General features: G+C 33.8%; 1 protein-coding gene across 3 annotated transcripts; it reads left to right on the forward strand.

The window, feature by feature from the left end:
* Positions 1-6157: 6157 nt before the first annotated feature.
* Positions 6158-11760, forward strand: LOC113778489 (protein DECREASED SIZE EXCLUSION LIMIT 1-like). Of its 3 annotated transcripts, XR_003469274.1 has the most exons (11): positions 6158-6381; positions 7479-7587; positions 8299-8381; positions 8488-8579; positions 9261-9367; positions 9814-9889; positions 9983-10029; positions 10133-10170; positions 10885-10913; positions 11206-11233; positions 11433-11760. XR_003469274.1 is itself a non-coding variant. In XM_027323917.1 (5 exons), exons 3-5 carry the CDS (start codon positions 8315-8317, stop codon positions 9393-9395), a joined length of 294 nt encoding a protein of 97 aa, XP_027179718.1. In that variant the 5' UTR covers positions 6158-6381; positions 7479-7587; positions 8299-8314; the 3' UTR covers positions 9396-9463. The 3 variants fall into 3 exon arrangements, 2 of the variants coding, with proteins under 2 accessions (XP_027179718.1, XP_027179719.1); XM_027323917.1 differs by lacking the exons at positions 9814-9889; positions 9983-10029; positions 10133-10170; ... (1 more) ...; positions 11206-11233; positions 11433-11760 and having other exon boundaries at positions 9261-9463; XM_027323918.1 differs by lacking the exons at positions 9814-9889; positions 9983-10029; positions 10133-10170; ... (1 more) ...; positions 11206-11233; positions 11433-11760 and having other exon boundaries at positions 7521-7587; positions 9261-9463.
* The last annotated feature ends 1958 nt before the right edge of the window (positions 11761-13718 follow it).

A 13718-nucleotide genomic window follows, 5' to 3' on the forward strand; every position in this document is an offset into this window, starting at 1 on the left:
AACGGTTGAAGTGAAAGATTGGGCAAGATTGGAGACTAGAAAATTGAGAGCTTTTCCTTTCTTTTCCCTTGAGGAGAATCGGCCAAGAAGCTTGAAAATGAAGGGTAATTTTAGTCAATTTTGATTTATTTGGTAAAGTCATGAATAGTGGTCAACAAGTAAGAATTAATCTACAAGTGACACTTGTCACTTCCATTAAATGCTAAGGTATCCTTTTGTTTCCTCAACACTCATCCAAATGATATCCTCTAATTATCTCTTAGCACCTAATAAAATAAACCCGGTATCCAAAACTTAACCTAACTGGCCGAATTTTTCCGAACTTTACGCACTAGCGGGTCCCACGTCCGATATACGTCCTTAATTTCTCAAAAACTAACCGATACTAGAAAAATCATCTAAAAACTATATTTACTTATAAAAATTATCTAGAAAATTTTCTACTAAAGAAAATGCAGAAAAGCATGCAATTAAATAAAATAAAACCTAGAAACTGAGAAAATTTACGGAGTCTCACACCCATTGTAGGTCCTTTTTCACTTATATTTTTAATAAAAATCACATCTTTTGTAAACATTTATTTTCATCGCGAAAAATGGGGCACGACAATGATTTCTAACCCTTCATGATAAATCAAATGAAACTAAATTGCAAAATGAGAGGTTGAGTTCTTTGATCTTCTCATTTTTTGGCCAATCCTCAAAAATTGACTTTTGCCATATTCTCAAACCCTATAAAATAAACATTATAAACACACTTTAATGCATCTAGTAAACATGAAAACAAATTAAAACAAAATAAATTGATACAAAAGGATGGTTGTCTCCCAATAGGTATTGCTTTATAGTTATTAGTTTGATTATTGTGGTCTCACTATCAATACGACTTCATTAATAAATAATCCACCAACTGTGGACATGGCGGATAAAAAAAAAAAAGTGGCTCTACCTGAGTGTTGTCTTCATATGATTTGAGAGTTCGAATTGGTTTGCATATCTCAAGTATTTCATAGATATAACTCTGTATGTTCACCACTTGAAAACTCACCAACGGAATTTACACATGACTCTCTTGGGCAATTATGACCTCGAAACCTACACTTTCAACACAATCCTCAAGAGGGGTGAAATATACGCCATTCATGCTTTCCTCTTGAAGTTCAAAATTTATTCCAAAGGCATTATTAAATGAAGTATACATGTTCTCAATTGAATTCCAATTGGGTTCATCATTAATATCAAAATGAAATCCACTTTCACGTGAGACTTTCCTACCCTTAATGTTACAGTCATTTGGCATATCATTAGAAGAAATAACTTCATATAAGACATACAATTGGTTTTGTATTCTATCAAAGTGAGAAGTTAATTCATCTAACCTATTTTCAACCTTATCAAAATAGTTGGAAGTCACGTTAGTTAGTTTTTCTAAATCTGACTCAATTTGATTAGCCAACTTTTCAATTGCTAATTCCTAAGATGGTTTAAAATCATTAGCTAATGTTTCACTTGCTAAATCCCAAGATAAATATGCATTAGGTAACTTTTCTATAACTAATTCCTATGATGGCTTAGATTCATGTTGGACATATTCGGGTTAATAATCATAATAATTTTAAAAATCATCATAAGCACATTGATTATCCAACTATAATCATAACAAGTACCCCAATTATAGTTGCATTGATCAAAACAAGAATTGTAATACTAAAATTCATCATAATCCATATTTTGTGCTTGCATACAATCATAAGTAGCATGATAACCTCTACGCAAGTCACAAATGACATGATTATAATCACAAGCACTAGCATTTCTTTTTTGTTCAAGCATAGATGTCAACATGTCCAATTGAGCATTTAATGCACTAATGCCATCATTTTCATATATACTTGAGGGTGCTCTTTAGTTACCTCTATTGGAAAATCATTTAAAGTAGTCGAGGTCCATTGCCGAGCGTCCTTCTCTTAAGTTTTGATCCTCCTTTATTGACCGTCCTTCTTAAAACCTAAAAATGCATTCAAACAACTCAAAAGCAAGATTAGTTAAGAAGAATAGCAATAAAATATGCACAAAAACACTTAAAATAAAACACACAAAAAAAATAAATGCAAATAAAAATGTTTAAACTAATAAAGTTATTTTTAACACTGATATTGAACCAAATCTTTCCAAGTAATAGTGCCAAAAACTTAATGAGGTTTTTGCTTCACTTCAACTTTTAAAAACCTAAACACCCCATTTTCTGCAAGTAAATAAATTGTTTATTGTGCACAAGGGATATTAAGTATCGATCCCATAGGGAAGAACGTCAACCATTGGTAGTTTTTGAACTCCTCTATTATTTGGACTACCACAAATAATGCAAGTAAATTTGTACTATAAATATGGAATAAAAGTAGTAAAAATAGTAACAAAGACATTTATAGAGTTATGAAATTCCTATCCACTCTTACAAGTGAAATTGCTAGTTAACTGAGTTCATTTACCTTAGTTTTCCAGAATTTTCAAATGTACGTGATACATGATTTCGCTGATATACCAACCATACCTATAACTATCCCACACCTACTAATGTAGTGTAAAACTAGTTATAAATTCATTAAATTTTATGAAATTATATGGAACAAGCCATCAAAGTTACAAAGGTGCAAATACATTAGTGAGTTAACTCCCTATGTTTAACACTTCCATGAACTAGTGTTAGATCACAACTTTTCAGTAATGAAACAATACCTTTAAATAATCACAACTAATGATCATTTAATCATGATTTTAGTAGCAAAAGTGTACAATAACTTGCTCAAGAAACAAGCTCAAATAACCATGAAAACCTCATTTAACAATCATAGAAGTTCATCCGCTCCTTAGATTTACAAAATAGCAAAACATAAAGTAAATGAAAACAATAACCAAACTTGTATTATATCCAAACATAAGAATTAATCAAGAAACAAAGTTATAGGAGAAAAGTTATCCTTAACATATGAGTTCCAAGTAGCTCTATCTTCATCCTCAATTTCCTTCTTTGTTTAGCTAGATACAAAATTTGGATAACTACATAAAACTACTCTAAACTAATGAACTAGTGAATTCTAGTGAAAACTACATTTTTTTGTAGTGTTTCTTAACCATCCAAAGTTACCAAACAAGTTCAAAAATGGTCAAAAAAGGCTGTATGAAATGTCTACAACTTGCTTTGCAAGTTGCAAAGCCGAAATCAAGATCTGTGAGGTAAGACTTGTGAGACTGCCTCATGTATCCCATTCACATATCCACTCAATTACAGGTTTTGCACTTTTTGATGATTCCTCAACGTTGTCTGTTTTGCACCAAATTGAATTGCAAATTTCTCGATAATGAAAGCTAGACTAGCTCTTGCACGAAACATAAAAGTCGTAACCCTTTGAGTTAGTTTTCCAATGTATTAAGAATCAACTCATTTGGAACTATGTATACTAAAAAATAACCAAAATAGGCTCAACTGGTTAGAACACTGTTTCAGATTTTAGCAGCACAAATGCATGATTGTGTTTTGACTTTTGACCATAAAAAAACATGGATTGGATTTTGTTGTCTTATAAGAAATGTAACTCTATGGTTTACCTTCAAAATGGTTCAATAATCATTTCAATCAAATACTTGTAACTTAAGTTATAACTTAAATACCAAAATGTATGAGAACAACCAACCTTCTCTTCTTTGCCACTTGATTGCATTTCCACACTTTTGATCATATTGCACTTCATGTTCCTTGACATCACTTCAAATTATTAAGTATCATCCAAGCATTTTCTTAGTTCATTTCAATTGATGATTGAATAATTAAAACCTACAAAAACATGAAGTTTAATCCACTTAAATCCATAGAAAAGCAATATTTCTTATTTAAAACACAAAATGCAAAAAAAAATCACTAGAAACCTAGTTATTTATCTATAAAAATAACTAAAACATGCCAAAAGCTAAATAATAAAATACACTAAAAACATGCAGAATACACACTTGTTCGAAGAATATGATAAAACTAAAGAAAGACCAGGAGGGTTTAGGCATAACAAAAATTACTCATTTGAAAAAAGCAGCTATGGCTGGTTTATGTTGGAAAATCAGAGAGAATTACTCCCAAATCCCAATCTTGGGCAAACATGTTGAAAACAAGTACTTTAATGAAGCTGCTTCTATCTGGACAATAGAGTTGGTGCTTAAAAATAGGCAAGGATCAATCAACCAAAAATGCCTAAAACTTGGAGTGGATGCTTTTAATAAAGGTTCTGATAGACAATAAGGAATGGTAGTGTGTCTAGAATTTGGCCTGATAACTGGACTAGTCTAGGTCCCCTTAGAAATTGTATCCATGGCCCTCTTAATATTGGAGAGGAAGACCTACTAGTCAACCATCTCTTTGGTCAAAGAGAATTAAGGATTTGGGTCAACTATGCATTATCTTACCTTCTCCCGTTTTCCCACCCTTGATTGTGTAAAGGATTCAAGTTATTCCAAGGTAAAATCCATCAAATTTGCAAGACTATGCCAGATGGAAGGGTAACCATAAGAGAACTTTTTCTCTCAAATCATGCTTCTCCATGATGCCACCCCAAAAGTCCTTTAACAGTCAAGGTAAGATCAACTCTTCTTGGGTTTGGAATGTCTACACAAACGAGAGAATCAAAAACTTTCTCTAGCTAGCAACTCAAAACAAAGACGAAACATCACTCAAGATGGCTCGTGTTAGGTCTGTCCTGTAATAGGGGAAAAAACACAACATATTTTGTGTTTTTGCCTTACTGCACCCTCTACTTGGCATCAATTAATGATTCCTAATTGTCCTTTCTTCGTGGAGGGATTTATTCTCAACTTTGGCTGAAGACTAGTTGTTTAAATAAGTCTCTTCCACCCTTCTTCAAACTTCCTTGGAGATCTGTTATGTCCTTTGCTGTTGGTTTCTATGAAACAACAGAAACAAGAGGATATTTGAAGGTCAAAGCAACCCTTATTAACATACATAGTCTATGTGTGAATGCCATTCTCTTCAATTGAGTTCAATTGCTGAGGTGGCGCGCTGCGATTGGTCGATTGGTGGTAGTCCTCCAATTGATTCCAATTTGATGAGTTGTCGTCCTCTGATTCGTCGATTGGTGGTAGTCCTCTCAATTGTTTATGAAAATGGTGATGTGGTGAGTTTTGATTGGATGGGAGGTGGTAGTCCTCTAATTGCATGTGGGATTGTGTTAAAATTTGGCCTCTTTTTTTTTCAACAATAAATCATGTTAACAACAAATTGGGCTCTTTTTTTTTTTGTTGTCTAACAAATCCTGTTTAGCTACCAAAATTTTGCAATTAATCGTTATTAATAGCTAATTAATAATGTCATTTTTTTCACCTAGCAAATTGTGTTTAATTATCGATTTTTTGCTATTAATTGATTTTTTTGCCCAACAAATCATATTAACAAAATTTTTGGCTCCTTTTTTGTTGTCCAACAAATCATGTCTAATTACCAATTTTTTTGTAATTAATTGTTAATAACTAATTAATAACATCATGTTTTTGGTCGCTCAACAAATCGTGTTTAATTAACAATTTTTTTGCAATTATTAACAAAAAATTGACTTCTTTTTTGTGGTTGCCCAAAAAATCACATTTAATTATCAAATTTTTTTCAAATGTTATTAAAAAATGTCCTCGCTTATTTTGGATTGTCCAACAAATCACATTTAACTATCAATTTTTTTTTGCAATTACTTGTTAATTAATTAATTAATTAATAATTTCACTTTTTTATTGCCTAACAAATCATATTTAATTACCATTTTTTGCAATTAAAATACTTTTTTTTGGTTGCCAAATGAACCACATCTAATTACCAAACTTTTGCAATCAATTGTTGGATTTTTAGGCATGCAATTGCCTAACAAGTAATTTTAATTACCATTTCTTCTATATTAACCATATAGATAAAGAGGGAAAGCCCCCTGCCACCTAGGATGGTCGTCCGCCCATGTGCCAACTGGAGATTGGCTGGAGGTGATATGGCACTTGGTTGTCCTCCCTCTTGTATTTGTTTGAGGGCTTTTCTTCTTCTTTCCCCCGATAAACCAAACGACGTCGTCGTTCCTTCTTCTTTTTTTCTGTCTTTCAAAACGTAGCAACATCAATCAATGTCAAGAGCTCTTGAAGACTGGTTCCTATACAAAACTCCATTTTGTCCTCTAGACAAAACTCCATTTTTTCCATGAGACCTAGAAGTCTCCCCTCAATTTCCGGCATTTGATTGTACTTGGGAGAGATTGTAATCTCGATTGGAAGGTCCAGATTTTTTTCTTCTTCTGAGGAGTGGGTGCTTAGAATTTGATGGACGATGGGCTCGAGATAGAAAATGGTTGGTAATCTTCTTCCCCTTCCACTCCCGGTTCTCTCTCTTGTTCTTCTTCATCTTCCTCCCTCCCTCGAGTCTCTTTATGGGTCTCTTTTTTTGTTTGGCTACTCACAAGTTTTATTTTCTCCCCTTCATTTTCCCTTTTTTTTATGCATAGTTTCTTCCCTTTTTGTTGCCGTGACTTTCTTGTAATTTTTTTTGGGGTAACTCAAAAAATCTTCAACAGCCTCTAAGAAGAGGAAATATAAGGGTTTTGTGTTGAAGTTTTTCTTTTGGGTTCCATTTGGTTTGTTTCTCATCATTTCATCCTATGTTGGTTTCTTTTTGCTCCTACTTGTTTGCTGTGTTTGCTGGTGATTTCAGACCCCAACAGCCTGAGAATAGGAGAGTTTTGCAGTGATTTCTCGAAAATTACTAGGCTCAGGGATATGGTTGACGAAGAAGAGGATGAACAAGAGAGATTGAAGAAGGTCTGAAATTCTAGGGCTTGTAGCGGCCAAAACTTGATAGGCATGATCAGTTTTTCCATCGCTGCCTTCTGGGCCTGGTGATGAGATCTTCTTTGAAGGTTCTTTTTTATTTTTATTTGTTTTGATAATTTTTCCTTTTCTTGAAATTTCTTTAATTTTTTATTAGTTATATTTTGATTTTTTTGTGGTTCGATTTTTAAATCTCAAATATCAAAAGTGCTTTACCCCATATTTTTATGACCATGGATCCTTTCAGTTTTAGTTTATCCTTACAATCATTAATGATCTAAGATTTTAGCTCCGAGGACTTGGACCATGGAGGGGTTTTGTCTTAGCTGTTTGGCATTCTCCATTTTCTTTCTCACCATGTAAATGGTCTCTCACTTTCTTAAACTTTGACTCTTTAAATGATGACCTGCACTTTCTTTGCAAAGTGACCTGTTGAATGCTCTAGATTACTATCATGGAAATAAAATTTGCTTGTAATTTCTATTTATTTCATATATACTGAAGGCTCATCTTATTTATTTTTTTGCTTACCCCCCCTCCCCCCTCTTCTTTTCTATGTTAATGAAAGTGTGACAATATGTAGGCTAGCCCTGTGGTTGTCTCCCTTTATTTTCCATGCAGGAAGTTCTGTCTATCTGCCCCTAATTTGATATCTCACCCCAGGAATGTGCATGGCGCTTCAAGCATTTTTATCTCCTGAATCATAGGGCTACCTAAATGTTTTGACCGGGTTTGTCTTCATTTTATTTGCTCATCTTTTTTCTGCCTTGGGACTCAGCTTCTATTGCAATAGGGTGGAAAGGCTTATAGAATTGGGGGAAGGGCTTGTGCTCATGATGGCATGACAACAAATGATTGGGGAAACCCATGAATGCTGTCTTTATCATTGGATATTTCCTGATGAGTGTGGTTCAGGTTTCCTTAAAGAATGATTTAACTGGTTGAAGCTGCTCCCACCTCTGTCGCTCATCTTAACTGATAAAAATCACCCAAACTTTTTTTGCATTCAGGTTACTACTCCTTACCAAAAATCTTAGCTTTTAGATATGAAGCAAGGTCACCATATGAACAAGAAACTTTTGGTCAAAGCTTCATGGTTTTTTTTTGAAAAAGGATACATAAAGTACAACCCCTTTATTGATATATAACATCCAACCTTTTCTTTGTCATCCTTTGGTCTTGGAATTATGATTCTTGTCATAAAAATGGTACAATCGACAACCTTTTTTCCCCTAAAAAACCATGTCTCTATGACTGTTTGCCACATTTTATCTGATTAAATGGCTTTATTATTTTTTGAGTTGCTGTGATTGGTAGATGCTTGATGTCACTGGAACAGTTGCTTAGAGTCTGCATAGAGCAGATGCACCTTACATCTGATTGAAATTCTTGAACTATCAAATGAAGTTTATTCACTCCCTTTATATTTTCAATATTTTAGATATGAGGATGGTTCCATGGCTTGGTGGGATGTAAGGAATCCAGGGGTTCCAATGAATTCTGTTAAGTTTCATAAAGAACCAGGTATAGTGGTGCTGGATCCATATACATCATGTTATTTGTTGATTGCAACTTCTCTCTCCCCAAGAAACCCAACAAAAAAAATTGAGATCTCGTTCCTTTTTTGCAGTTTTGAGCCTTTGTATTGATGGGGCATGCAGTGGTGGTATCTCTGGAGCTGTTGATGAAAAACTTGTGTTTTTCTCTTTGGATTATCAATTGGTGAATTTAGGCTTGATAAATTCTTATCCCTAGCATGTTAAGTCACTTTATTGCATGGCATTTTTACACTTTCAGCTAACAGGATGGGGCATGCTGCTGTTAGTCTTGCTGCCTTTGCCTTGCAAAAAAGAAATATAAGAGAAGATAAAATATCACGTGCCATTTGTTGGCAGCTCCTCTATGGTGTTTTCATTTCCTGTTCTTGAAGTAAATTTGATGCTAATATACCTCAATCCAGCAATCTTTTGTTTTGCAATTGGTGACTATTTAACATCAGAAGGTGCCTATTTTGAACTTTAATTTTTTTAGTGTGAGGATTACTGTTTTCCTTAATTTTGCATTCTTGACTTCCAAGTGGTCTCATAATAGTCTCCTCCTCGTCTGGCAAATGCCAAGTGATCACGAGATGTTATGCTCATTTGTAATGTGTTAGATGCACCTTACTTAAAAACAAGTTCAGAACTTTCTGGTTTGCACCTTTGAAGGATTTAAATTGCAGTTGGTCTAAAAATGATGATTGAATTGTAGTTTGAACTTGAGCTGCATGTGATAGGCATCATTGACATGCAATATTTCTTTGAGCAGCGGCCAGCAGGCAGGAGGAAGAGACTTTTGGTCATTTTTAATGTCTTGAATTTCAAATTTCTAAGTTATTCATCTTTCTACCGGCTTGCGATATAGGGATCAGCACTGGTCAAGAAAGAAATTACATTGGAGCGACCTGGAATAGCAGGAACATCAATCCGGCCAGATGGCAAAATTGCTGCATTTGCTGGCTGGGATCACCGGTTAGTCACTCTTGGACTTTTTTTGTGAGCCGCCCTGTTCAGAAAAATCATCTTTGTTTTTTTCATATGGTAGCTCATCAGTAATTCATGTAATTTTTGTGAATATTAACATATATATTTGTGATATCAATTCAATTGTGAATATTAACATCAATGTTGGGCCATTGAAATTATAATTTTACCCTTATTGCTCCCCAAATTTTACAAATTCTATTATAAAGGATCTTTCTTTTGAATGCCCTGTGAGTGTAAAATAGATTCCACCGTACCTGTACAAGCCTGAATCTTCATCTTCTTCTTCATAGGCTTTTCTTCCTCTTGATCATCCGCATCTTCGTTCCCCGCCTTTTTTTCCTTTTTTTTGTGTAAATGTTGATTAAACAAACAAGATTGCTTCCACCTATTATTCTATGGATCTTGATCTTTTTGGGAACTTTCATATTAAGGTATGCTTGAACTATTCTACACTTTGCACGGATGAAACCAATAAAAAGCAAATGAAGTTCAAAGGAGTTATCTGAGGTGAAAATTTCCTTCTTTTTTTTCGATGTTGTGCCTAATTTCCATTTTTTCCTTTCTCAGCTATATATGAAATTTATTTTTTTGTGCTGACAGCTGCCACCGAGATGAAAAGGGGAAATAATTGCTAAGCGAGCCTTTAGGTAGATTTTGCTTTTCTTTATATGTTAATTTCCTTTTAGATCAGTTTTTATTCTTCTGATTTTATCTGGTAGTTATTGAATATTTTCTTTCTTTTTTTTTCAGGTATTTTGGTTGTACAAGCGCTTGCTTCATGGTAACTGGTAAGTATACAGAGGAATTAGTGTCTTCTATTTATTTTCCTCCTTTCCGTTTCTTTCTTGACTACTCACACCATTGTTTAGAGTGGTTTTTTGAAATGTCATTTTCTCATATCTTGCCTAATGGAGTTTTTCTTTGATGTCTAAGGTTTTGTGTGGTTAGAAATTTAGGATCTGATACGTACATAATTGTTTATCTCCATAGTGCTCAAAGTTCCATGTGTTTTAGTGATTACTAAGGTTCCAAGAATTTGATATTTTTCTCCCTTTTTTTCTGCTTTTGGAGTTTAGTTGTTTAAGTATTTGTCTCGCTCACATTGCTAATTCGCTATTGTCCTCTAAAAAAAAAAAACTTCACAGTAGCCAAGAGGTATCCCCTCGAATTCTGGTTTTGGGTTTTGCTTTGGATTGTAGAGTGTTACCCGTCATCTAATGCTGAATCTGTTGCATGTATGGTCTTAGTTTCTTTACTTAGTGATGTGCCTGCTGAATTTGTAGTTTCCAAAGCTGTGTCATGTAAGTTGTAAGCTTGTTTAAATTGATTTAATAGCTCTATTCTTCTCACAAGTCACTGGAATTATAAGCATTAAGAATAACTTTAGCATGAGGCAATTGGTGCATGCATGGATGATTTCCTATTTCAGTTTTGTCTTTGTGTTCCCATACTAACGGTGCTGTTATATTCATCATCATTGGCTATTTTTTTTTCCTCTGCAGGTTGTGCTCTTGGTTCGGTGAATTTCTAGGTACTTTTCCTGTAGCTCCTGTAGTTAGTTTTTTTTTTAACCCTTTCTTTTTTTTTGGTGTTTTTGTACTAATGATACAGCTTAGTTGATACACATAGTTTTCATAGTAAATGCTATAAGTACTGAAATATCTATCTCATTCCACTAAAACTACACAACATTTGCCTGGTGGTTAACTTTCTCAGCCACCAGATCTACGTATGACTTTTAAAGGGAAAGCATTAGCATTAGCTCACTTTGCAATAGTACTTGAGTTCTTTAGTCTTGATTGTTCCCTTCTAATAGACTCCAGGAATCACCAAAAGCTGAATTCACTCAAGGTAATTGTTTCATCCTTTTTTTTTAAGGTCTTTTTCATCTTTCCATCTATAGAGTCCTTTAAGTTCTTTAAGATAACAATGGTCAAAGTTAAAATGAACTACAAATGATAGAGAAACTAGGATATTTAAGTACTCAGAGGCACCACCTATTTCTTTATATCTGACTTTTTCCTCTTCTTCTTATGCTTCTTTGACACAGAGATCTTAACCTTCTCTTCAGCTGACTCCTATCCATGTGTACAAGAAGTTAGGAAGCTGATTCTAGCAGTGATAAAAGTAAAATTCAATTTTCCTGGCATGTTCTTTATGGGAAATCACTTGTGTGAATGCAACTATAGATTACCTCAGAATCACCAAAAGAATCAGCTCTTCAAAGCACAAAGCCATCTGCTGCAGGTTGGCCTAAACTTTCTTATGTTGACATCTCACAAAGTACATTTTTAATAGAACAAACAGGTTGTCCTAGCATTTTCCATGTATTCGTTCATTCCTTTTCAATGTACTCTCTGAGGCATGCTAAATAACTCGATCTCACATTTTTAGTATACTATCTAACTCCCTCTGAAGCAGACTTCAAGATTAACTAGATAACCAAACAGATAGAAAGCATCCCTGGTTCATTATACTGCAATCGCTTCTTCCTTGAATGAGTAGTGTATTTCCAAGCACTTACTAAGAAAGACTTCTAAATGAACTCCACAAGTAAATGGATGAAGCATATCTTTGCCTCACATAGAGAACTAGCAAGAAAGGTAATGAGCTGCTAGAGAATGGTTGTCCTCTTAGGTGGCACTCACATGACTTCTTAAGTTCTTATGTTCCAATTTGACATTATATTTTCTTTTGCGAGAAAGTAGTTGTCCTTTGCTTTATGAAGTGTGATGCATGTCTTTATCTCTATCTTTAACAGTACACTTAGAATCCTTTATCATACGCGGTCTACTATGAGAGATAGGTAACCAACTATTTCACACTTTTGGCTTTGTTTTCTTAGTTTTGTATGAATAAGTTTGATTATGCCTACAATGTGCTGCTTACTTTAGTAAGATGTTTGGCGTGCTATGTAAATAAGTTTCTTAATCATTGACTTTAAAAATTTGGCAGCTGAAATAAGCACAAAAATCAGGATGAGAAAATTCCAATGCAGATTTAATAGAAATTAGGGAACTTTAAGTGGTGTGCCACTTTTGTTGTTTCATTAGAGCACAAGGACTTGACAATTTAGAAAGTGGTTTAACTAATTAAATGGCTGAAATGGTTTAAAAAAATGTCTTTTTTAGAAAGGTGAAACATATTTAAATTGTAACACTAAACAAGTTGTCATTTTCTTTTTTCATTGATTTTTTTTATACAGTATATATTATACAAAAAATTTATTTGTCTCTCTCCTTTTCTCGAATTCAAGTAAGAACTTATATACAACTCATAAGTAATGACAAAAGGGTGCAGAATATTGGCTGATTAATATCCTGTCCTTTCTTGGGAGTACAAGTGGGAATGCAAACTTTGGTTTAAATCCATTTGACAAGTGTGTAGTTTCAAAGCTGTAAACATGAGAATTTTTATACTTAGACTAACTCAGCCAAATAAATAGTTGTGCATTTGCTTGGCGACTTTAAGTGTAGAGATGTTTTATTACATTTGATGAAGCAAGAGCATGAAGCCTCCTTGCTCAGTTCTTACTTTATGTTATTTAAATAGTCAAAATTAGTTCGAAAAATAATAATATTGCAAGTCCTCTATTCTATAAGTTCCTATTTTCTTTTCTTGATGTCTCTACCTTTTATGAATTCCAAAGAAATTGAACGTCTTTAGTCTTTTGGTGACTTCAAAAACAATTTTGAATAAGTTTCAACAAGATTATAGTGATAAAATTTGTTGGGTCGGTGGATGAATATTTTGCCCTCAAATGCCATTTTGAAAGGTGTTAATACCTTTCTTTGCTGTTATCATGCGCCGCGCCCAAAATATTTCCATTGTATATCTATTTCATTTGTTTTATCAGATCTCATTTGCTACGTCAATAAGGTTCTAAACCTGAGATAATGACTTGTTTATCTTATCACGGACTGGAAGTATATGCGGCTCTCCACTCCCGATTGTGTCGAGTCTTGTGTTGAGTATTGTGTCAAGTCTTCATGAGTGTTCGTAGTTGAGAGAAAAGGGCATTTCATAGCCTTTTTGTATTTTTATAATTTATACCTTTTGGAACATTATGAATATTGTACGCTTTCTATTGATAAAATCTGGTGGAGAAAGAAATCCAGCAAGTCCTGTAACTTACAATTATGCTTTTTTGTTTTATTCCTAGATAAGAGTCCAATTTTCTCAAGTTTGCAAACATGGACGCACTTCACAGTTACAATATCATCGGAAATTACTTTTGCAAATTGCTTTATCAACTTTTGAATGGATAAATAAAGTACAGCTTTATCTAATTTTGAATGGATGAATACAATATTTATGATTTAGCATAGTATAATTT

This window comes from Coffea eugenioides, chromosome 7 (assembly GCF_003713205.1).
Source record: "Coffea eugenioides isolate CCC68of chromosome 7, Ceug_1.0, whole genome shotgun sequence".
NCBI lineage: Eukaryota > Viridiplantae > Streptophyta > Magnoliopsida > Gentianales > Rubiaceae > Coffea > Coffea eugenioides.

Excerpts from the sequence above, each read along its gene's own strand:
- LOC113778489 (XM_027323917.1), top strand. The coding sequence starts at position 8,315 with ATGGCTTGGTGGGATGTAAGGAATCCAGGGGTTCCAATGAATTCTGTT. Across the intron at positions 8,382-8,487 it reads TAAGTTTCATAAAGAACCAG|TTTTGAGCCTTTGTATTGAT; the intron begins GTATAGTGGTGC and ends CCTTTTTTGCAG. Across the intron at positions 8,580-9,260 it reads TCTCTTTGGATTATCAATTG|GGATCAGCACTGGTCAAGAA; the intron begins GTGAATTTAGGC and ends CTTGCGATATAG.